Source organism: Euprymna scolopes, chromosome 44 (assembly GCF_053919585.1).
Source record: "Euprymna scolopes isolate OS-2025 chromosome 44, ASM5391958v1, whole genome shotgun sequence".
Taxonomy (NCBI): Eukaryota; Metazoa; Mollusca; class Cephalopoda; order Sepiida; family Sepiolidae; genus Euprymna; species Euprymna scolopes.
In genome coordinates this window covers 34203861-34227914 of record NC_136525.1, presented here as the reverse complement: position 1 = coordinate 34227914, position 24054 = coordinate 34203861, and the positions used below count along the sequence as shown (strand labels likewise).

The window sequence follows — 24054 nt, the reverse complement described above, 5'->3', positions numbered from 1 at the left end:
ACATTGCCACTGAGATGTACAGATCGATTGTGAATTAGGATCCAGATATATAGGGGCATTCTAAGTGGGGAGTTGTGCAGTAAGATATTTGTTCACATTACATTTAAATTTCTGCATATTGATAAAGTTGTAAAGCAGAGAGCAAGGAGGGGTTTCCAAAGGCAAGCAGTTTGAGTAGAGAAGCTATTAGAGTAGAAAGCGTTCTCCATAGTGAAGGAATGTGATTTTGTTGATTTTCAGGTTGGTCGGAATTATTTATGTTAAAATGGTAGAAATGCAATAAATTTATTGGGGCACATTCCCTTCAAGTACTTTTTTTGTTTTCTTTGTGTACATTAATTATTTATTACAATTACTTTTTAGAAAAATATATTTTTCGATTGCATAGCTTTTAGCGTCCCAAATTCATCTTACCAAAAGAAAAATTTGGAAAAAAAAAATTTTTTTTGCAAAACGGATATTAGAAAGTTTGTAGAAATTCAAATGTTTATACCTTCAAGTCTAAATATAAAATTCGGAGCATATTTAAAATTACACTTATTTTTAAAAAAATGCAAAAAACTCTTTATAATGTACATATTTGTTATGGAACAAAGATGTCATATTCCAAAAATCATATGGAATAACTTTTCTATTTGGCTAATGAACAAAAATATTTAGTTGTAAAAGGTCAACTAAAAATAAATTTGTCCATAGAACCCTGAAACTTAAATATTTTTTATACAAAAACAAATTTTAAAGGAATTCAACAAATTTTAAAAGAAAAAAGTAATTTTGTTTGAGTTTTGGAAGAAATTGTTTAGACTACCAAAGTATTTTAGGAATTTTTAACTTTGAAAACCGATCCACCCCCTAAATATTGTTTGGATGGAGATTTGGTATCTGGAGCCGAACCTATACTATTACTATCTTTTAATGTTGAATTCCGTTTACAATAATTTGTCAGACTGATGTTTCAATGCTTAATAAAGAGAGAGTAGTGTAGTATCTGTTTTGTTGTCATAAGATCCTCCCAAGCATTACTTTCTCCTTTGTATGGAGGCAGTCTAATATATGTTTGTCCCTTTTTTGGTGGGGCGGGGATAGTATAGTATCTGTTTTGTGACCATGATACCATCCTCCCAGGAATTACTTTCTTTCTCTTTGCTAAGAGGAAGTGGTAATGTAGTATTTATTTTGTCGTTGTGAGATGATCCTCCAAGTCTCCTTCTTTGTGAGGATAATGTAGTATATTTTCTGTTATTGTGATTATGATCCAGGTTTTAGTTCTGCCTCCTTTAGCGGTAATGTAGTGTATGTTTATTCATCATGATAACATCGTTGCAGGCATTATCTCCTCCATTGTCATGAGAAGATCTTCTCAGGTATTAACTCCTGCTTTGAAGAGTAGTGTAGTATATGTTTATTCAACATGATATCATTCATTCATGCATTTCCCCCTCCCATCGTCTTTTGAAAATGTAGTATATGTTAATTAGAGCAAGCACTATCACAAATATACAACCCAGTACTTGAATATTTCTAAATATAATTGGATGTGAGTATTTCCTCCTTGTTCTTCTCAACCCCAAATCACTCACATCCAGTACTCTCAACCTGTTCATCCAGTACCTACCCTGAGTCCAGCAATAGCCCTCCTCTATATCCAGGGGTCAGCTCCTCAATTCTGAATAATAACAAGCAGAAGCAGGTGGCCAGATTGTAAAACTAACAAAATGCCAATTACAGTGAAGGTTCGAAGGGAGGGGGTAGTTAAAAGGAAACCCAGCTTCACCCTACTCTACCTTCACCCTAACTCTAGCCCCCACCCCCACCCCGGAAATTAAAGTTAAAGAAAACAGGAATGAAAGAACAGAAAAGGACAGATTTTTGGAAGAGAAAAAAAAAAAAAAAAAAACATTATGTGTATACCAATCAGTTTTTTGTATTCAAATCGTGGCCATCCTTATAACAGGCCAAGTGATATTACAACTATTTTTAGCTTTTTTTTATGCTTTTTTTAAGCTTTTTTTTCCTCATAAAATTTGATTTTGGAGGGGAGAATGGCATTTTTTTTTTGAGATTTTGTGTATTTTTTTTTAATTACATTGAATTTTGGACGAGAACCTAAAGACTAAATAATTAATAAATAATTAATAAAGAGTAAATAATTCATTCACTAATTTGTCTGTTTACGGTGTAACATTGCAGTTAAAAGAAACAAAGAAAATAAAGAAAGAAAAATCTCGATCAGCATTTGTTTTATTTTTAACAAAAGTTTTTATTATCCTAACTCTTCTGTCTCCACAGAACTTAAAAGGTCTCTTTTTGCCACATGTCCATCTAGTCTTGTTCGTGTTTATCCTTTCTCCGACTGCATTCTGGCCACAGCTGGCCCATTCTCATCCTCAACTTTACACATCTGTTTTATTTGACACACACTTTGCTTCCCTCGACTGCATTTTTCCTCCTTTTTTCCTTTTACTTCTCGTGCACACTTCCTAATTTGCATATGCGTTTTTTTCTGTTGCTGCTGCTACTAATCTCTATGCAAATCTATTTTGAACTCTATCAAAGCAGGATAAGTCCTTTCTGGGCAGGAGCTGCTAGAAAGGACTTATCCTGCCTTTATAAAGTTCAAAATAGACTTTGTAGCCTCGTAGAATATGTCCTTTTCTCTTCCCTGCAACCTCTTTCTCACAGAAGAGATGTTGCGAGTTTGTCTCTGCTTTATCGTTATTTTCATGGCAAGTGCTCGACTCAGCTTCAATCTATGTTCCCCGCTCGCCAAACTTTCACAAGAAACACTCGTCTAGCCGAAAACACTATCAACAATTTCCCCCACTCTTTATCTGTGCCTAAACCTAAACGTAGATTCCATGAACAAAGCTTCTTTCTTAGAACTGCATGCCTATGGAATTGTCTTCCATTTTCTTGCTTTCCAGCTGACTACAATATGGTTGTCTTCAAGTCTAACGTAAACAAGTTTTTGATGAGCCGTTCCATGTAAGTTAACAAATTTACCGAATTTCCATTACTAACAATTACTATATTGTCCAATTTCTATTGTACACTCTTTAACCCTTATCCTCGAGTGGCCTCTTGGCCTTGATAAGTGGTGATGCCTATGTAAAAAAAAAAAAAAAGCCAACGATCCCACGTGCTCATATGCACCATGCTACATAACAATATCAACTGTTGGTTGTTTAATAGCATAATACACTTACAGGAAACAATTTGCCTGTGATTCATAAAAACTACTTCAATTTAAATTTAAATAAAAATAAAGCATGCTTGGTCCCCCATGAGTGCGCAGGGAACGAGGCATAAAGCATTTAGCCCCAAAAAGTCCCCAGGAAATGTCAAATCCTGGTGAAAATGAATAAAATGTGCAGTTTTAGGCTTTAACATATGTAAATTTGAGTTCTGCACTATGCAAAAAAAGAAATGGCTATTTAGCCCTAAAAGTCCTCAAGGCCTTAACATATTTAAGCTTGAGTTCAGCACCATGCAAAACTGCTAAATAGACATACACAGAAAATTTTGGATAAATATGGTAAAATAGTCCTAAAAATGGAGTGTTTTTATTAGCCCTAAAAGAGTCGCTTTGGTTGTTTTTGATCCAAGTTATGAGAACAGGACCATTGCCAGCATCCTCAAAATGCATCACTGGATTGCCACGAGTAACAGGGACATGTCTAGGGTGATGAAAACAAAGTTTCCAGCTATGGTTATGGTCTTTGGTGTGGTTTCGAGTGAGGGCCACATTATGCCACCTTATATTTTCTAAGTCGACTTGAAAGTCACCACCAAAATGTACCTAAATGTGTTGAAGAATGTGGTGATCGCCTGGTGTAATCAGGTGGCCACTGGCAAACCCTGGGTGTGGCAGTAGGATTCAGCGCCGGCCCACAAGTCCAAAAAGACCTAGGCTTGGCTTCAGAAGGAGTGCTACAACCTTGTACACTTCTCTCACTGGCCCTCCTCCTCCCCAGACCTGAACTCGCTGGACTACTCCGTTTGGTCATACGTCGAGAACATCACCAACATGACTTCCCACAACACCAAAGCCAGCCTAATCACTGCCATCTGATCTGCCGAGTTTCACCAAGCTCCTGCCGGCACTTTTGAAAAAGGCATGTTCCCACCTAGTTCCAGACTGGTATCGAACCAGTGATTGAGGCTGAAGGTGGCTACATTGAATAGATGTCAGCTCTACTACATAATCAAGTTATCTGAATTGATTTTATCAGTAAAAGTTTTAAAATAAAGCTGTAATGTTGTTTTCTTTAGGGTGACACTTTTATCGTTCGACCCTGTAGTTTTAATGGTTTAGTCAATTCCATATGACAAATATGACTTATCTCCCTTGTTTTATTAACTTTTGTTATTTCAAGTTAGAAAATGGTGGATCAATAATATGGATGTTTTTTTTTTTTTTTTTTATTAAAAATAGTCTAATACAATAAAACAAAGATTAGCTAGAGCTATATTTTTACAAAAAGAAAATTTTATCAATCCGGCATTTTCTAATTTAAAATAACAAAAGTGAACAATGGAGATAACTCAGTTTGTCATACAGAATTAGAAGAAACCGTTAAAAATGAATTTTTTATAAATTTTATTTTTACTTATAATTATATTTTTAATTAATCAGTTTTTATAATTTTTGTAATTTTTTATTAATTTTTGTAATGATACGTAAATACATGATAGTGTTTTTACTGAAAATGCATTTTTTTATGTCGAATTATGATGTACACTCTATAACACCAAAAAATTTTTATAACAAAACATTTTGTCTCTATAAAACTTTTGATTTTGTATAATACAAAAAATATTTTGACTCTATAATACACAAAATTTCGATTTCTATAAGGATTTTGTTTTCCAAAATTTGATTAAAATTATTATATAGGCAATAGTATATACACATTTCTTTTTATAAAAACTATGACACAAACTATTTGGAGCTAAAATCGATTAATTATTAAGTAGTAACAGGGGAAAAAAGACGTTTTAACACCGTTTTAGTCTTCAAAATAAATCATGACTCCATGAACAATACAAAACTTGTAAAGGAGTAATGAAACAAGTGTAGTAAATTATAAAATAATTAAAATTTAAAAATAATTAAAATTTAAAAATAATTAAAATTTAAAAATAATTAAAATTTTAAAATAATTAAAATTTTAAAATAATTAAAATTTAAAAATAATTAAAATTTTAGGTATTTGTACAGTTTAACGAAGACATTAAAAAATGAAAATATCGAAAATAGTTTAACTTGTACGTATCCGTTATGGAACGAAGCTCTCTGAAAAAAAAATTTTCACTTAATTTCATCAAGTAGTTTTGTTTTTTTACAGCGAAAAAACAATTTGTTATCATACCGAGCAAAAGGTTCGATGTTTAGGAAGAAAAGTTAGTATTAAAGATGGGGGGAGGGAGTGTCGGCGCTTTAACTGGAGTTATCTCCCCGTGGCATGTTCAATAAATTTCATGATGGCTGACTTCAACGCGCTCTCATAAAAATGTGTTTTTCCGCTGTAAAAAAAAAAAAAAAAAAAAAACTTTTTCCGGAGATCTTCAGTTCAAAACGAATGCGTACAATATAACCTTTTTTTTGTTTTTCGATATTTTCATTTTTTAATGTGTTGATTAAACTGTACAAGTACCAAATTTTATTTATAAAAATATTCTTTTCATAAACTTATTATTTCATATCATTCTCGGAATAAAACTGCTTTTTGGGATAATGAAAATGCTTGCTTCGTTTAAGTTGGCTAAGGTCAGTTTTCTTTTTACATAAATACACTACTTTCGTTTCTAGTAAGACATCATATTATAAAAATTTCGATTACTCTAGTATATTCTTATAGCATATTTACACATTTCAAACATGTTTTTCTTCAGATTGCATGCCTAATACTACATAAACTTTAACATGGTTTATTTAATAGTATAAAAAAAAAAACATCAAAACATTTTTATCACCGATACACAATTTTTTTTTTTTTTTTTTTTTTTTGCATTCTATATTTAGACTGGCTATTTTTGGCACATTTTTACAGGCATAAAATGTTTCAATCATAGTCATTTGTTTTCCTAGTTTTGCATATCAATTACAAAATTTTTCCCCAAAAGCACTGGCTTTGATGAAGGGGAGACTAAAACTTGCTGGTATAATTTCAAATGATCTGAAATAACAGTAAGGGGAGACTTGATTCCAAATATTTTTCATATGTTATATCTCGCCTCTTTGGCTTTCATACATAAAATAAATTTCACAGTGTATCATGTTTTTTTATACTGAATATATTAATAATTGAACCCTATTTCCAAAAGAGGGGAGAAGTAACATATGAGAAATATTTGCTGTTATTTTATATAATTTGAAACCATAGCACCAAGTTTTAGTTTTCCCTCCATCAAGGCTAGAGGTTTTGGAGAAATCTATCTATATATCTATAAAAGTGAAAATGTCTGTCTGTCTGTCTGTGTGTCTGTGTACATTTCTCTATGAAATAACTGTCAATTTTCAGTTTAGAAACTCGAGATTTGACATAAGGAGTATTGAGATTTGGGAAAATCTTTTTAATCTGTTTTCAACAAGAAATTTGGCTGTCAAGAGCTCAAAGTTTAACAATTTGACCTTTGAAAACTCTACCAAACTCCTTTGCCAATTTTGTGTCTAAACACTTGAAATTTTAAATGTAGGTTACTTGGATATGGATCAAACTTTTTAATTTGATTTGAACCCAAAACATAAATGTTAAGGCGTTAAAATTGGAGTCAAAGTTTAAAAAAATTTGACCTCTGCAGTCTCTACTGGTCAATTTCTGGTCTAAAAATCTGAAATTTTACATAAAGTGTAATCAGACATAGGGCAAGCTTTTTTATCGGTTTGGGTTGAAAATTTGAGCTGCCAAGGGGTCAAAGTTCAAAACATTTGACCTTGCAGTGTCTAGCAAACTATTCAGCTAATTTTAGGTCTAAGCATTTGAAATTTATACATAACAGGTATTCAGACATGCGGCAAGCATTTTAATCAATTTTGGAGCAAAAATTTGGCTGCCAAGAGGTCACGATTGAAAGAGTTAACCTTTGTAGATTCTACCAAACTCCTCCGCCAATTTTGGGTCTAAAGACTTAAAATTTTAGATGTAGGTAACTTGGACATGGGTAAAATTTTGTATTTTGATTTGAGACCAAAATAATAAATGTTAAGAAGTCAAAATTGGGGTCAAAGTTTTAAAAAAATTGACCTCTGTGGTCTCTACAAAATTAATCAGACAAATTTTGGTGTAAACATTTGAAATCTTAAATAAAGTGTATTCACACGTAGGACAAGTTATTAACAACCCATAAGGCCTGAGCAAAGCCGGGCAGAACTGCTAGTATATATATAGAGGGATATGGAAGTTAAAAGATGTATGTATCAATTAACATATTTATCTGTTTGTGTGTATATGTGTACATGTGTACATGATTGTTTGTGTGTATATGTGTACATGATTGTTTGTGTGTATATGTGTACATGATTGTTTGTGTGTATATGTGTACATGAATGTTTGTGTGTATATGTGTACATGAATGTTTGTGTGTATATGTGTACATGTGTACATGATTGTTTGTGTGTATATGTGTACATGTGTACATGATTGTTTGTGTGTATATGTGTACATGAATGTTTGTGTGTATATGTGTACATGAATGTTTGTGTGTATATGTGTACATGATTGTTTGTGTGTATATGTGTACATGAATGTTTGTGTGTATATGTGTACATGAATGTTTGTGTGTATATGTGTACATGAATGTTTGTGTGTATATGTGTACATGAATGTTTGTGTGTATATGTGTACATGAATGTTTGTGTGTATATGTGTACATGAATGTTTGTGTGTATATGTGTACATGATTGTTTGTGTGTATATGTGTACATGAATGTTTGTGTGTATATGTGTACATGAATGTTTGTGTGTATATGTGTACACGAATGTTTGTGTGTATATGTGTACATGAATGTTTGTGTGTATATGTGTACATGAATGTTTGTGTGTATATGTGTACATGAATGTTTGTGTGTATATGTGTACATGAATGTTTGTGTGTATATGTGTACATGTGTACATGATTGTTTGTGTGTATATGTGTACATGAATGTTTGTGTGTATATGTGTACATGAATGTTTGTGTGTACATGTGTACATGATTGTTTGTGTGTATATGTGTACGTGATTGTTTGTGTGTATATGTGTACACGAATGTTTGTGTGTATATGTGTACATGAATGCTTGTGTGTATATGTGTACATGAATGTTTGTGTGTATATGTGTACATGATTGTTTGTGTGTATATGTGTACATGAATGTTTGTGTGTATATGTGTACATGAATGTTTGTGTGTATATGTGTACATGATTGTTTGTGTGTATATGTGTACATGAATGTTTGTGTGTATATGTGTACATGAATGTTTGTGTGTATATGTGTACATGAATGTTTGTGTGTATATGTGTACATGAATGTTTGTGTGTATATGTGTACATGAATGTTTGTGTGTATATGTGTACATGAATGTTTGTGTGTATATGTGTACATGAATGTTTGTGTGTATATGTGTACATGATTGTTTGTGTGTATATGTGTACATGAATGTTTGTGTGTATATGTGTACATGAATGTTTGTGTGTATATGTGTACATGATTGTTTGTGTGTATATGTGTACATGAATGTTTGTGTGTATATGTGTACATGAATGTTTGTGTGTATATGTGTACATGAATGTTTGTGTGTATATGTGTACATGAATGTTTGTGTGTATATGTGTACATGATTGTTTGTGTGTATATGTGTACATGAATGTTTGTGTGTATATGTGTACATGAATGTTTGTGTGTATATGTGTACATGAATGTTTGTGTGTATATGTGTACATGAATGTTTGTGTGTATATGTGTACATGAATGTTTGTGTGTATATGTGTACATGAATGTTTGTGTGTATATGTGTACATGAATGTTTGTGTGTATATGTGTACATGAATGTTTGTGTGTATATGTGTACATGAATGTTTGTGTGTATATGTGTACATGATTGTTTGTGTGTATATGTGTACATGAATGTTTGTGTGTATATGTGTACATGAATGTTTGTGTGTATATGTGTACATGATTGTTTGTGTGTATACATGTACACGAATGTTTGTGTGTATATGTGTACATGAATGTTTGTGTGTATATGTGTACACGAATGTTTGTGTGTATATGTGTACACGAATGTTTGTGTGTATATGTGTACATGAATGTTTGTGTGTATATGTGTACATGAATGTTTGTGTGTATATGTGTACGCGAATGTTTGTGTGTATATGTGTACGCGAATGTTTGTGTGTATATGTGTACACGAATGTTTGTGTGTATATGTGTACATGAATGTTTGTGTGTATATGTGTACATGAATGTTTGTGTGTATATGTGTACACGAATTTTTGTGTGTATATGTGTACACGAATGTTTGTGTGTATATGTGTACACGAATGTTTGTGTGTATATGTGTACATGAATGTTTGTGTGTATATGTGTACATGATTGTTTGTGTGTATATGTGTACACGAATGTTTGTGTGTATATGTGTACGCGAATGTTTGTGTGTATATGTGTACATGAATGTTTGTGTGTATATGTGTACATGAATGTTTGTGTGTATATGTGTACATGAATGTTTGTGTGTATATGTGTACATGATTGTTTGTGTGTATATGTGTACACGAATGTTTGTGTGTATATGTGTACATGATTGTTTGTGTGTATATGTGTACATGAATGTTTGTGTGTATATGTGTACATGAATGTTTGTGTGTATATGTTTACACGAATGTTTGTGTGTATATGTGTACATGAATGTTTGTGTGTATATGTGTACATGAATGTTTGTGTGTATATGTGTACATGAATGTTTGTGTGTATATGTGTACATGAATGTTTGTGTGTATATGTTTACACGAATGTTTGTGTGTATATGTGTACATGAATGTTTGTGTGTATATGTGTACATGAATGTTTGTGTGTATATGTGTACATGAATGTCTACATTTGTATGTCTCCACAACATACACCCTCAGACAGACACAAAAACACCCAAAATAAGATTCATGAAAAATATACCCAGTGTATTTTTCATGAATCTTATTTCCAAGATTTCTTATTTCTTTTCCAGGTCAACGATTTCCCTAAAGCAAAATAAAGGTAGAAAATGACAATTCTGAGACATAAGAGACCGAGGGTTAACTCCCACCCCCAATTCCACCTTATTTTTGTACTTATTTTTTTTCTTTCATATTATAAACAGATGTACTTTCTTCTACTTCTTGGCTTTTGTTCAGGGTGGAGAGATTCACTTGACAAGCACACCCAACTATCACTCATCTTCACGTTTCAATAGAATAAAGACTTCAGTTTTTGTTAAACAATACAAAACGATACTGCTAGACAATCATTATAGAATCGTTGAATCTGTATTAGTATTGTAATGCATTTGACTACATCTTTTCAGCATCCATTATCTGTCTGCTCTTTCTACTTTGGTTTGGTTGGTTTGGTTTATGGCATATCAACCCTTTTGAAGTTATTTAATGTCGAATTTGGTCATTTTGGTGAAAAGTTCTCATGTTTCAAGTTCGAAATATCTTCAGATATTGATTCACCGTGTTTGGTTTGGTTGTTTTGTTTTAATGTATAACAAGCCTTTTTTGAGTATTCAATATAAAATCGAGTAATTTTTGATGCTTCAAGATTTTTATATCTTTACATATTTACTCATGGAGTTTGGTTTAATTTGGCTTTGTTTTATGGTCCATCAACTTTTTGGGTTATTTAGTGTCGAATCCAGTAATTTTGGAAAAAGGTTTTATGTTTTAACTTGTTTATATTTTCAATTATTTATTCATCATGTTTGATTTGATTGTTTTTGTTTTATAACATGTCAACAATTTTGGGATTTTTATTGCTGAATCCAATAATTTTAGTAAAAGTTTTTATGCTTTAAGTTGCTTATATCTTCAAATATTTATTCATGGTTTGGTTGTTTTGTAGACGAAATTGTTTGTTTTTGGCTTAGCAAAACATAATTGAGTTTTGCAAAAGTAAAGGAAAAAAACAATAACATCAACATTTAGTGCATTTTAGGTTAGGAAGGCGGTGGTTTCAGACAGCATTTTTATTTAATCACCATCTGTTGCAATATTTTTTATAGAATGGTATGATTAAAGAAAATTGGAAGGTTCTACTTATAGACACTAGCGATAGGAACTGACCAATCAAATGAAGTCACGTTCTTTTAACAACCAATCAGAAACCGGAATTGTTCCATAAAAATATTGGATTTTTTAGAATTCCCACACATAATTTTTTGTGTCCACACGAGAAAGATCTTTGCTTTTTGCCTGCAAAATTTTAAAGTCCAAAACATATACAGATCAACTACCCACCAAAAACATTTTTTTCATCTCTGTTGTATTTTTATATATGTTGTTCTTTCGAAATTTCGTTTTCCATTATGACTTACAACCATGGGAGTTGTTATGCCATCTTAATTATCCATAAAAAAAACTTTAAGATTTAAATAATCTTTATTCATTGACTGCTTGCAAACGGATTTTTCTGCAAGTCTGGATTACATATATTTGGATTATTACAATCATTTTGGATTACTGCACATTTTGGATTTTAATTTGAGTCTACATATCAACAGTATAATTCCAGATTCTTCTTATGGAAACACAGTCCCTTTTTTGTATTGATAGTACTTGACCTCTCCATATATTTTCATCTGGTATTTTATTCCTTAACTTTTTAATTTATCCTTTTATTTAAAAATTTTCCCCCCATTTTATGAACTTTTTGTACAAAAAAGTTTTTTTGCATTTATAACTGGCTTTCATATAATGCTGTTTCAATTAATGCCAGTAACAGCAAATTCATAACTTCATTATAATATTCATTTGCTAATATTTTTTCTCTGGTCAGGAGAATGCATTTTTTAAAGCTCTGTGGATTAAGAAAATTTCAGTATCCTGTCAAACAATAAATTCATGTGAAATATATTTTTACAGTTTTAAATTTGCATTCTTATATATAACTTTATATGTGTTGGGACGATTAATCGGAATCAGGAATTTTAAAATACTGGAACTTTTTTGGGGTATCAATATCAGAATCAGAAAAATTTGTGTTTATTTTCTGATGCCAAAAACGATTCTTTGTATTGTTATTATTTATTTTTTGTTTAAAACTTCATTTTCCGTGGTCTGTTTTAATGATGAAATTATAAATATTTATTCATTTTAAACTACAAGTAAAACAAAACTTCACAGATCATACCTACATGTTTGTGGAAGTACATGCACATATTACATGGGGATTTTGTGGCTATCCGACCCCACCACTAAAAAAAAACAATTCTATATTCAAAATTTAAAAAAATGGCTCTCGTCTTGGAGCTTAACCTTTACTCCTGATCTGAAATGAAACACGTACATCAAATTTGTTGCCAGGGTCGCTGGAAAAATGATGGGATCCTTCCAGAAATCTCACTCCTGATGCAATTCTCTATCTATATAAAAGCCAAGTACATCCAAGGATGGAGTACTGCTGCCACATCCGGGCAGGAGCTGCTACAAGCAGTTTATCCTGCCTTGACAGAGTTCAAAATAGATTTTGTAGGTTAGTGGGGGATGCCCTCTCGTCTTCCCCACGGAAGAGACGTAGTGAGCCTGTCTCTGCTTTATCGTTATTTCCATGGCAAGTGCTCGTCTGAGCTCCAGTCAATGGTCCACCCTCGCCAATCTTTCAAAAAAAACCCTCGCCAATCTTTCAAAAAAAAAAATACTCGTCTAGCTGAACCCACTGTCAATAATTTCCTCCACTCTTTATCTGTGCCTAAACCGAAATGTAGATTCCATGAACAAAGCTTCTTTCTTAGAACTGCATGCCTGTGGAACTATCTCCCGTTAATCTGTTTTCCAGCTAACTACAATTTGGTTGTCTTCAAGTCCAACGTAAACAAATTCTTGATGAACCGTCCCATTAACTAATCCAATTTACCAAATTTCTACTACTAACGATTACTAAGAAATTATCCCATTGACTACTGTACACTCAGTAATCCTTATCCTCGAGTGGCCTCCGGGCCTTGATAAGTGGTGATACCCCCCCCCTGTAAAAAAAAAATGGTAATAAGTATCAGCGAACAATATTAGAATCGCCCCATCCCCATCGCTAATATACATATATATTATTTTTGAATTTAGAAATTACATGGAGGTGGAGGGGCAAGTAAATAGGAGCTCTTTCCTAAGTAACACATGACCCAACCCACTTCTTGATGTCTATCTTTCTTCTTCTAAAACTTTGTGTGGGAAGATGTGTTGGCAAAGCACATCCCATCGGCACTTGTATCAGCTTTGTTGACATCACTAAAAGACACAAAACCCTGTTACCCCCCCCCAACATTCCACCCACCAACCCACCCCAGGAAAAAAAAGGTGGTAACTTCAAGGGGCGGTTTTTCAGAAGATGAAAACACTTGAAATATAAGACAGCTTCTGAACTGTTAATGGATCTTCAGTTTGAGAAATCAGATCTAAAGGATGCTCCCTACAATCTGCCTGGTTGTAAATCTGAGAACCTCCTCCTCCTCAACAACAACAACAACAACAACCACAACCACCACCACCACCATTAGGGAGGATATTGAGTTCTCAAGTCCACAGGTGGTTGACCTTCTAAGGTAGAATCATAATTAGTTAGCTATCTCATGTGTCATACTTCAGAATATTGTGCAGTCTAGGGAAAACTATCTGAATGTGATTATTTTCAAAAAGCAAATTCTACTTTTCAGTGTACGCAACATAACTAATATTTTTCCTTTAATTTGAAATATGAATTATCTACCTAACATTTTAAGACTTTTAAGTCTCCATTGCAATAATCTTTCTTGCTAGAATATTTATTTTTGAAAAGAAACTGAAGTAAATTCCCTTTTTCAATGTATGCAACATAACTAATATTTTTTCATTTAATTTAAAATACGAATTATTTACCTAACATCTTAAGACTTTTAAGTGATAATTTCAAATTGTCTCCACTGCAATAATCTTGCTTCCTAGAATAATTATTTTTGAAAAGAAACTGAAGTAAAATCCAATTTTCAGCATAAAAAACATGTTGCCTGAATAAAAAAGAAAAAATTGCTAGTTAGAATCAAACATCGATTTCTCAGATTTACTGCTATTTAAGTAAAAAATGTCAAATCTGAGTAGATATCTTTATTTTTAGATATATTAATAAATTTTTACTTATGAATATATAATTCAGATATAAACACCTTTTTTTTTGTGAAGTATTTTCACTTTCAGCTTTTCAAGAGGCGGGATGCTTCAAGTTGGCATATAAGGACATTTTTTCCTCTTAAAATATGAAGAGATTACAATTTCTTACACAAAATATAAATGACCAAGTATAATATATAATGAAAATATTTATTATTATGTAATAAAATGAAATATCAAATATAATACAAAAATAAATATTAATAATATACAAATTAAAATAATATATAAGATAACATAAAAATATTACTTTAACATTATAGAAAGTGAAAATATCCTTTTAAGCGTTTCTAGAGATTTTAAAAATATAACTGAAAAAGGTATTCTTTTTCTTTTTGTTAGTTTTAGAAGGTTCCTGGAACATTCTCCACAGATTACTATTAATAGAAGTATATGCGTTTGTAAAACTAGTTATTGATTCGTACACCAAATGAAAGGAATGCAAACTTGGGGTGACTTTCTTGCTAAAATTAGTTAACTCTGGCCACTAACGAGAACTAAAAGAAACCTCTGTTATAAATAAGCATATTGAACGTCAAGCCAAACAAACCACCATGGACAACCTATTGGTAAATGTAGATTTTCCTGAATTTTGATATTGACCAAAGTAAATATATCTGTGAATGTTATTTAAGTATTTCTAACTTATGGTAATTGCTAGAACTAAAACCTTTATTATCTTTCTAACTTATGGTAATTGCTAGAACTAAAACCTTTATTATCTAAGGATCATTTTGTTTACTGTAAAATAGTTTTCGTTACTTTTACTTTTATTTACAATAAATTCATTTCCTTTTTTTAACTCCATTCTCTGTTTTCGTTTCACTCTTTTTTTATATTAATAAAATATGAATACCTCTAGACACACAAAAATATAACTAGGTCTAAAGGTCACCAAAAGGAACTCTCTTTAAGTTTGGCTGGTTGTGAAGCTGAGAATCGTTGGACTCTCAAATCCACAGGTGGTTGGTTAATAATAATTAATTAGCTATCTCGTGTCATACTTCAGAATATAGTGCAGTTTAGGGAAGAAGCCAGCTCAACTGGATTATTTTTGAAAAGCAAATTACACTTTTCTATGTGAGGAACATAACTCATTTTTTTTTTAACTTGAGTGTCACCATTTGTTAAGGTTTTAAGTGTTAATAACGGTTAATGAATGTTAGGTAGACACTGAAACAACACTGTGATGATCAGTAATGGTGGGACTTTAGTAGGGTTTAATTATATAAGAGGACGGCTCAACAAGAACTTATTTACATTAAAGTTGAAAATGATCATGTTATAGTCAGCCGAGAAGCAGTCTTACTGAAACGTCGTCGTTGAACCAACACATAGTTTTCAGTTGCAAAGTAGATAAAAAATAGAAAAAAAACTTCAACTCGCTTTTTCTTTGTAACACCGAAAATTTATTTCCTCATTTTTACGGAACCCACGTGACCTGAAACCTTACATCTCTAGCGTGATCGTTTTCTTTCTCTTTTTATAGTCTTTTCTGTGCCAACGTTTCACATGTAATTGGATGAGCATATGTTACAAAAGTTTGGCGGGGGGGGGGCGTAGATTAAAGCTCTGTAGAGCACTTGACCATAAAAGTAATGATAGGGCAGAGACAGACCTGCAATGTCTCTTTTGTGAGAAAGAAGAGGTAGGGAGGGGAAATGGTCCTCACCCACATGATTTCAAAGATGGTTTTATACACCATCACGGCAGGAAAGGGTATTCTTAGAAGCTCCCCTTCCCCAGATGTGGCAACAGTATTCCATCTTAAGATATATTTGGTTCTTCTACAGGTAAAGGATTGCGTTGGGAGTGAGATCTTTAAGTTAAAATATGAATTATCTTCCTAACATTTTAAGACTTTTAAATCATTATTTAAAATTATCTCCATTGCAATAATCTTCCTTGCTAGAATAATCATTTTTGGAAAGAAACTGAAGCAAATGCCACTTTTTCATGTAAAGAACATGTCAAAATAAAAAAGAAATAATTGCTAGTTAGAATCAAATATCGATTTCTCAGATCTATCGCTGTTTAGATCTGACACGTAAAATCCGACAAGATAACTGTATATATTGGATTATATTTTTCCTTTTTTTTTTTTTCGACACTTGTTTACCTTAAACAAGGCATATTGCCATTTGGAGGTCTACTATTTCATACCATGTCTACAGGGGATTATGTAAGATGAGCCTGATGTTTGTTCACATTACATTTCAACTTGTATAGGTTAATACAGTCAGAGAAGTAAGAAGTAGGGAGGGAATTCCAAAGTATAAGTCTGAGCGAAGAAGCTATTAGAGTAGAAGGTATTCCAGTATCTAAGGATCTCAACTTTGAAGAGGGAGGATATTGTTGCTTGTCGGGTTAGTTCAGGGTATTTACATTAAGGGGACACATTCCATTAAAATACTTGTAAAACAAGCACTGGGATGCAACATTGTGGTGATGTGACAGGGGTTGTAGCATGGTTGATAATGCAGGAACTATAAAGTTGGAGACTAGTTTTTGACCCAGTTTAAAAGAGAGATATTAGTGGTGGATGCACTTGTGCAGAAGTGGCAACAATGCAAGATATATTGAAAAATATTTTTTTCGATATATAATTATAATTTTGATATACGGAAAATATTTTTTTAATATATAATTGTGATATACACACCTTGTTTTCGTAAAGTCTTTTCATTTTCAGCCATGGCCTTTTTGGTTTTTTTCGCCTCCTTCTTATCCTTTTCCGGGGCATAAATCCGTAATCGTTTGAAGGGGCTAAGCTCATCAATTTCTCCTGGTTTCATTTCTTTTCTTTTCATGTTAATGGTGGAGGACATTTTTGCTAAAATAAAAATGAAAGCAAAATTCCAAGAAACATTTTTCAAAAATAGAATTACATTTTTCAAAAATAGAATTACATTTTTCAAAAATAGAATTACATTTTTCAAAAATAGAATTACATTTTTCAAAAATAGAATTACATTTTTCAAAAATAGAATTACATTTTTCAAAAATAGAATTACATTTTTCAAAAATAGAATTACATTTTTCAAAAATAGAATTACATTTTTTAAAAATAGAATTACATTTTTCAAAAATAGAATAACATTTTTTAAAAATAAAATTACATTTTTTAAAAATAGAATTACATTTTTCAAAAATAGAATAACATTTTTTAAAAATAGAATTACATTTTTTAAAAATAGAATTACATTTTTTAAAAATAGAATTACATTTTTCAAAAATAGAATAACATTTTTTAAAAATAGAATAACATTTTTTAAAAATAGAATTACATTTTTTAAAAATAGAATTACATTTTTCAAAAATAGAATTACATTTTTCAAAAATAGAATTACATTTTTTAAAAATAGAATTACATTTTTGAAAAATAGAATTACATTTTTTAAAAATAGAATTACATTTTTCAAAAATAGAATTACATTTTTCAATAGAATTACATTTTTTAAAAATAGAATTACATTTTTTAAAAATAGAATTACATTTTTTAAAAATAGAATTACATTTTTTAAAAATAGAATTACATTTTTTAAAAATAGAATTACATTTTTAAAAAATATAAAATTGTTGCATGATCAAAGTTAAATTTCATCAATTTTGTTTTGTAAATCCAATGCAAGTAAATTTACATTTTGTTTCTTTTTAAGGAAGAGTTATCCCCCTTGAATATAATTCTTTGGTTCTTGTCTATAATTCCCCTTATATTAAAAACGCACACAAAAAAGAAAAACCTGTATGATGTAAACACCAGTGACAAAAAAAAAACATCATATTAAAAAAATTACATAAATTGATCAAGTACTTTTATTTTTATAAATAAAACCATAAGCGATTAATGGGAATTCATACGCATTACAATGTAAATCTCGCAAGTTTGAAATATTATTGAGTTATCTTTCTTTGTTTTTTTTAGATTGGTTTCAAAATAGCTCATAAGACAGCCATTACTCATAAAATTTGATTTTCTTAATCTAGATAATTATAAAACAGAATTTTTAAAAATTTATTCTCCATTTTTTAATACACCTTTCTCAAAAAACATTCATACATTTTCTTCTACACTACCAACATAAATAAATAACCCCGAAAATGTTTTTTTAAATTTGCATTACAAATAAATAATCAACGCACGCGACAATAAGATGTATTGTTTTATTCTGTATGTTTTTAGCGTCCCAATCGTTTTTTTTTTCGCGTTTAAATTATCCAAATAAACAATTGTTAATGCTTTCTGCTTTTTTTTTTTTTTTTTTACATCGTTCATTTCCGCATTGTCTTAATTAGTTTTATTGACCTTATTATTAACATATAAATTAAATATTTGACCCAATGGGTCATGAATGTTTGTTTAAAATATATGAAAAAAGTTACATTTTATTTTCATTTCCTATTTAAAAAGCCATTCTTAACATGGGGAGAGTGTTTTTAACTATTCTGTACTTTCAACTAACAATTTCATTTAAAAAAGATATTTCAACATTTGAATTTAACTATAATAAGTATTATGGTATCTGTTCAGTGCACATTTACCTATAAGTATGGCAAACCACTTATAATTCAATGGCTGTAAGTTTGTTTGTTTTTTTTTCAAAAATAAACTATTATGAACAGAACGACTCATAGAAATCTTCTTTTTTCATTTTAATATACTTTCATAGAAATGTTTCTGTTATGTCACAAAAAACTTTTCTTTACGTCACAAGCGTCACGCTCATATATTAATTCTATAGCTAATATAACATACTGACCCAACGGATCACGAGTAGTCTAGTTAAAAATAAAAACACTTGTTTAATTTATTGAAATATATGTAATCACTTGAAAATCATGGGTTAGTTTATCTATGAACATAAAAGCAGTTACCGTAAGATATTGTATTTGGAAAAATGTAATGCACAGACACAGCAACCTAGAAAGAAAATGGCCGCTGAGTTCTTGGAATGCGTAAAACAAATCTTGTAAATGAAGTTTATGACAATAATTTCATGCAAACTGAAGAAATAACAATATTCCAACTCGTCATGAAGCTGATTGACAATTTTGAAATGATTCAATGGATTGCAAAGCATTGGTGAAAGGCCAATTCTTGGAGGTGTGAAATCTGTAATTTACCATATGCATTGAACCGTTATTTGCAGTCAATTGATGTTTGGAAATGTTCAAAAGATGGATTTTGTCATCAAATACAAAAAAAAAATCTTTTGAGTGAAGCAAACTTTCTTTACAAACAATCATGTTTATAATTTATATGTGAAGTACAAATTTTTTTTCAGTTTTGGTTTTTACATAAAAAAAACTCAGTGGCCATTTTCTTTTTAGGCGTTTGTGTCTACACATTACTTTAGAAGAGTGTGAATTTTTCAAAGAATCTAACTGGTTCACAAGCACAGCATAGAACCTCATATTCAAGATAACACGATTATTTCAAAGATTGGCCCATTTCTTAGATGATCTTTCTGAGGCTAAATATTTCTCCCACTGTCTGCATGCAACTATGTATCCTACTAAAACATGCAACTTATGCATATTTACATTTGGTCTGACTAATTTCCAAAAATTTTACTGATGTAACAAGTTTAGAGACACGTTAGAAAGTGAGGTAATTGAGTCTGTAATGAGTGACCGGGAGAGACGGTCGAAAGACGAAATGGCACCCAGCAGAGGCAAGATCGATAATTAAGACGTAGACAGGACTGTATCAGCGTTCAACCTTTTCAAGATAGGAACAACATTCTGGAATAAAAATTGCAGAATAGAAAATTGAGGTCTGATTTTCTTTGCAGCTTTCCATCCAATCCAACAAGATCAAGGATGGGCTAAATGGGTCCCTAATTGGCCGAATTTTATAACTTCAAAACTAACTACGAAAATCGCCATTTTTACACATTTGAAAATAATTTCTGACGAGGACGCATCAGACCGTCTGAAACGTACGTAAACGATTTCAATGACTTAAAAACATTATTACAATGATCCAAACATAATTCTCAATGAAAAACCAAGACACGGAATAATAAAATAATGTTAAAAAATACACATTGTTGGTGACTACTCCCTTATTTAAATATACATCTTTCTTTCGTTGGAATTTATTAACCCATTTTATATAAATATATATATATATATTTGTTTTTTTACATGAAAACTGCGCAAAAGTATTTTTTCAGTATCATGAATACCGGCCCCAATTTTAAATGTGATATTCGTTTTTATCCCCTAGAAAACAAGTTTTAAGGTAGGTTTTGTGTTGGTCTACCAGGCTACAATTACTTATTTTACGTTAAATTGTGTTTATTTTATGTTGACCCCCCCCCAACAAAATGGTGGCCATAAAACGAGTGCTCATCTTACGTTAAATTGATATTAAAAAAAAAGTGATCCTCACTTTTTTTTTAAATATAATTTCTTCACATTTTGGAAACTACTTGTTTCCTGGAATTTTAAACATTATTTTAAAGGTTTTCTTGATGGTGAAAAGATGCAATACCTTTAGCAAAATGTCTCAAAGAATATTCAGGAATGCTTCAAAGTGCCATGTTTACCTAGTTATTCACTTTTGTAATTTTTACCGGTGTCATTTTTACCTGAATTCCGTTTTGGAGTCTAGAGAACGAATTTTAACTAACTAACACACACACACAAACAAAGTTCATTATATATATATATATATATATATATATATATATATATATATATATATATATTCTTGACTGCTGGAAAACTGCTTCTGTGGTACCAGTTTTCAAGAATTCTGGCGAAAGAACTGACCCATTAAATTATTACCCTCTTAGCCACCTTCAGCTTTTGGCCAAAATATTTGAGTCCATAATTAACCAAGCTCTAGTCCATCACCTTACAGCTGCTAAACTTCTGACCAACCATCAATATGGATTTAGGCAAGCCCGTTCCACAGCAGATATGCTAACTATAATCTCTGAATATATATACCGTTCATTGGACAAAGCAGGGGAGGGTAGAACGGTAGCCCTTGATTTATCTAAGGCTTTTGACAGAGTATGGCACGATGGTCTTCTAAGAAAAATCAGATCATATGGTATCACTGGAAGAATACATAACGTAATTAAATCCTTCAATATGATATAGATGCGGGCACTCCCGTATCTATCATATTGTTCAGACGTACGGTTTATCCTGAGACCATTGTTATTCCTAATATTCATACATGACCTTCCTGATAAAATTGTCTTTGAGATGGGTATATTTGCTGATGACACCACGCTCTATAACAGGCATGAGGGGAAAACTAATGAACACATATCTAAGGAAATGGCAGAAACACTAGAGAGATACCTCCAATCTGTAGTGGAATGGGGACAAAAATGGACGGTCACATTCAATGCTGCCAAGATTAAGCTTGTTTCCTTCAATAATTACAAGAAACCTTCTTTACCACCAATTGAATGGCCAAGAACACATTCCCCGAAAGTACTTCCTTTAAACTCCTCGGCCTAACCTTTACAGGGAACATGAACTGGAATAGATACATTAAGAGCATTGCCAAGGCTGCTGCGAAGAAAGTGGGCTCTCTCTACCGTACTAGAAAGTTACTTACGCCTGAAAGTATCCTCTACCTCTCTAAGGCCATCATTCGCCCATGTATGAAGTACTGTTGTCACATTTGGGCTGGTGCATCTGCTACTTGTCTCACTCCTGAACAGGGTTTAAAAAAGGGTAGCCAAACTGATAGGTCCTGAACTGTCATCCAAGCTTCAGCCTCTGTCCCATCGACGAAATGTTGCATCCCTCTGCCTGTTCTACAAATATTTTAATGGTGAATGTTCTGACGAACTACAAGCACTGGTACTCCTTTGACGTAAATACCCCCGACAAACCAGACAAGCAGCTAAATCCCACCCCTACACAGTAGAGATACTTAGGTGTAATAGAAAGCCTTCTATTCCAGAACTACTAGACTTTGGAACTCCCTTCTGGGATTCTGCTTTCCCAACTGTACTGACATGCAGAAGTTCAAGTGTAATGTGAACAGACATCTTGCTGCTCATCTCCTTTCATAAAATCCGTGCAACTTATGTCCCCGATAGTAGTCCCCTACTTTAAATTGGCACTGTGCCTTGTTTGGGGTGAAAATTGAATAAAAAAAATAAAAAATAAATAAAAAAATATATATATCAGTGGCCTGGCAAGACCACAGGGGAGACAACCGAAGCAGCAAAACTGAAACTGGCCTGCCAAAACACTATATATACAAATGTAGGCAAATTTGGGCATATTTTAAAAATATAGGCTCCTTTTATTTTAATCAATTGTCATAAAACTTTAACCATAGAATAGTATTATAATCTTCAAAAAGCCTTCAAATTTTCATATAGTTTCATCCCAATAGAACCAAAGATATGAACATTTCAATATTCAATTTAGCTACCAGTATATATATTTCCCCTTAATCTCTGGCCTTGATGGAGGGGAGACTAAAACTAGCTACTATGGTTTCAAATGATCTGAAATGACAGCAAAGGGAGACTTGATTTCAAATATTTCTCATATGTTATATGTCCTCTCTTTTGGAAATAGGGTACGATTATGAGGTCCTGGGTATGACCTTAAACTATATCCGTTGGTGAGGCCCCAGCTTGTGGGCTTTGGGGAGTGTGGAGCCACCCTTTAATTGCCATTGCTCCTAGGTTCACTCTGACCCGGAGTGATAGTACCTGTTAGGGTCCCAACTATGGGTTAAATAGAAACTGACTTGAAAAAACATTCTACTAAAAAACTTTTCTTCCAAATCACTGGATTCGGCATTAAATAACCTGAAAAGGGTTGATATGCCGTAAAACAAAACAACCAACCAACGATTATTAATATCTCCAGTATCAAATAATCCTTATACACTGTGAAATTTACTTTATGTATGAAAACCAAAGAGGGGAGATATAACATATGAGAAATATTTGGAATCAAGTCTCCTCTAGCCGTTATTTCAGATCATTTGAAACTATAGCAGCAAGTTTTAGTCTTCCCTCCATCAAGGCCAGAGATTTGGGGGAAATACCAGATATATTCCGGCGTCTTAATTTTGTGTTTTCAATTTTTCGACATAACCACTATGTTAGGTGTGTCAGAAACTGACCTTACGAATGCGTGAAATATATTGAATAATTCGCCCCCCCCTGTCTTTCCAAGCTTATAACTACTCGAAAAATGTAATTCAAACCCTAATTTTTATTTCAATTAAAGGAGCAAGGACCAAGGTTTCATTTAAAAAAAAAAAAAAAAAAAAGGTTTTAAACTTCGGACTTTACAGGTAAATTTCTAAAAAACACTTCTTTTTTTTTAATTTGAATATATTATTTATTGATCTTTTATCTTCAATTTGTGATATATAAAACTGGTGAGTAAATTAATTATTTACTTTTTAATAGACATTTCAAAATGGGGGGGTGAATTTAAAAAACAAACGTTTGTCTAAAATATTATGTTCGGTTTATTGGAAAGAGCATAAAATTTCACATTGACCCTGAAAATATCGTAAAAATTGAATCAATAGAAAAATTTTGATAGATTTTTAAAGTTTAAAAATTGAAAAATACTTAACTCGTAAAATTCAATTGATTTCATTACTGTTTTTTAAAAACAAAAAAAATATTTCTATTACTTTTTATACAACTTTAATAGTTTATTTTGGAAGT

The 24054-nt window shown here is 31.7% G+C and overlaps 1 protein-coding gene across 2 annotated transcripts in view; it reads right to left on the bottom strand.

The window, feature by feature from the left end:
- The window catches only part of LOC145268783 (uncharacterized), a 275311-nt gene that overhangs the window by 97116 nt on the left and 154141 nt on the right, over positions 1-24054 (bottom strand). For both annotated transcript variants that reach the window (XM_080124395.1, XM_080124396.1), the window contains exon 2: positions 17037-17207. In XM_080124395.1, the coding sequence (XP_079980521.1) occupies positions 17037-17202 (166 nt within the window). In that variant the 5' untranslated portion in view covers positions 17203-17207. The remainder of the gene's footprint in view (positions 1-17036; positions 17208-24054) is intronic.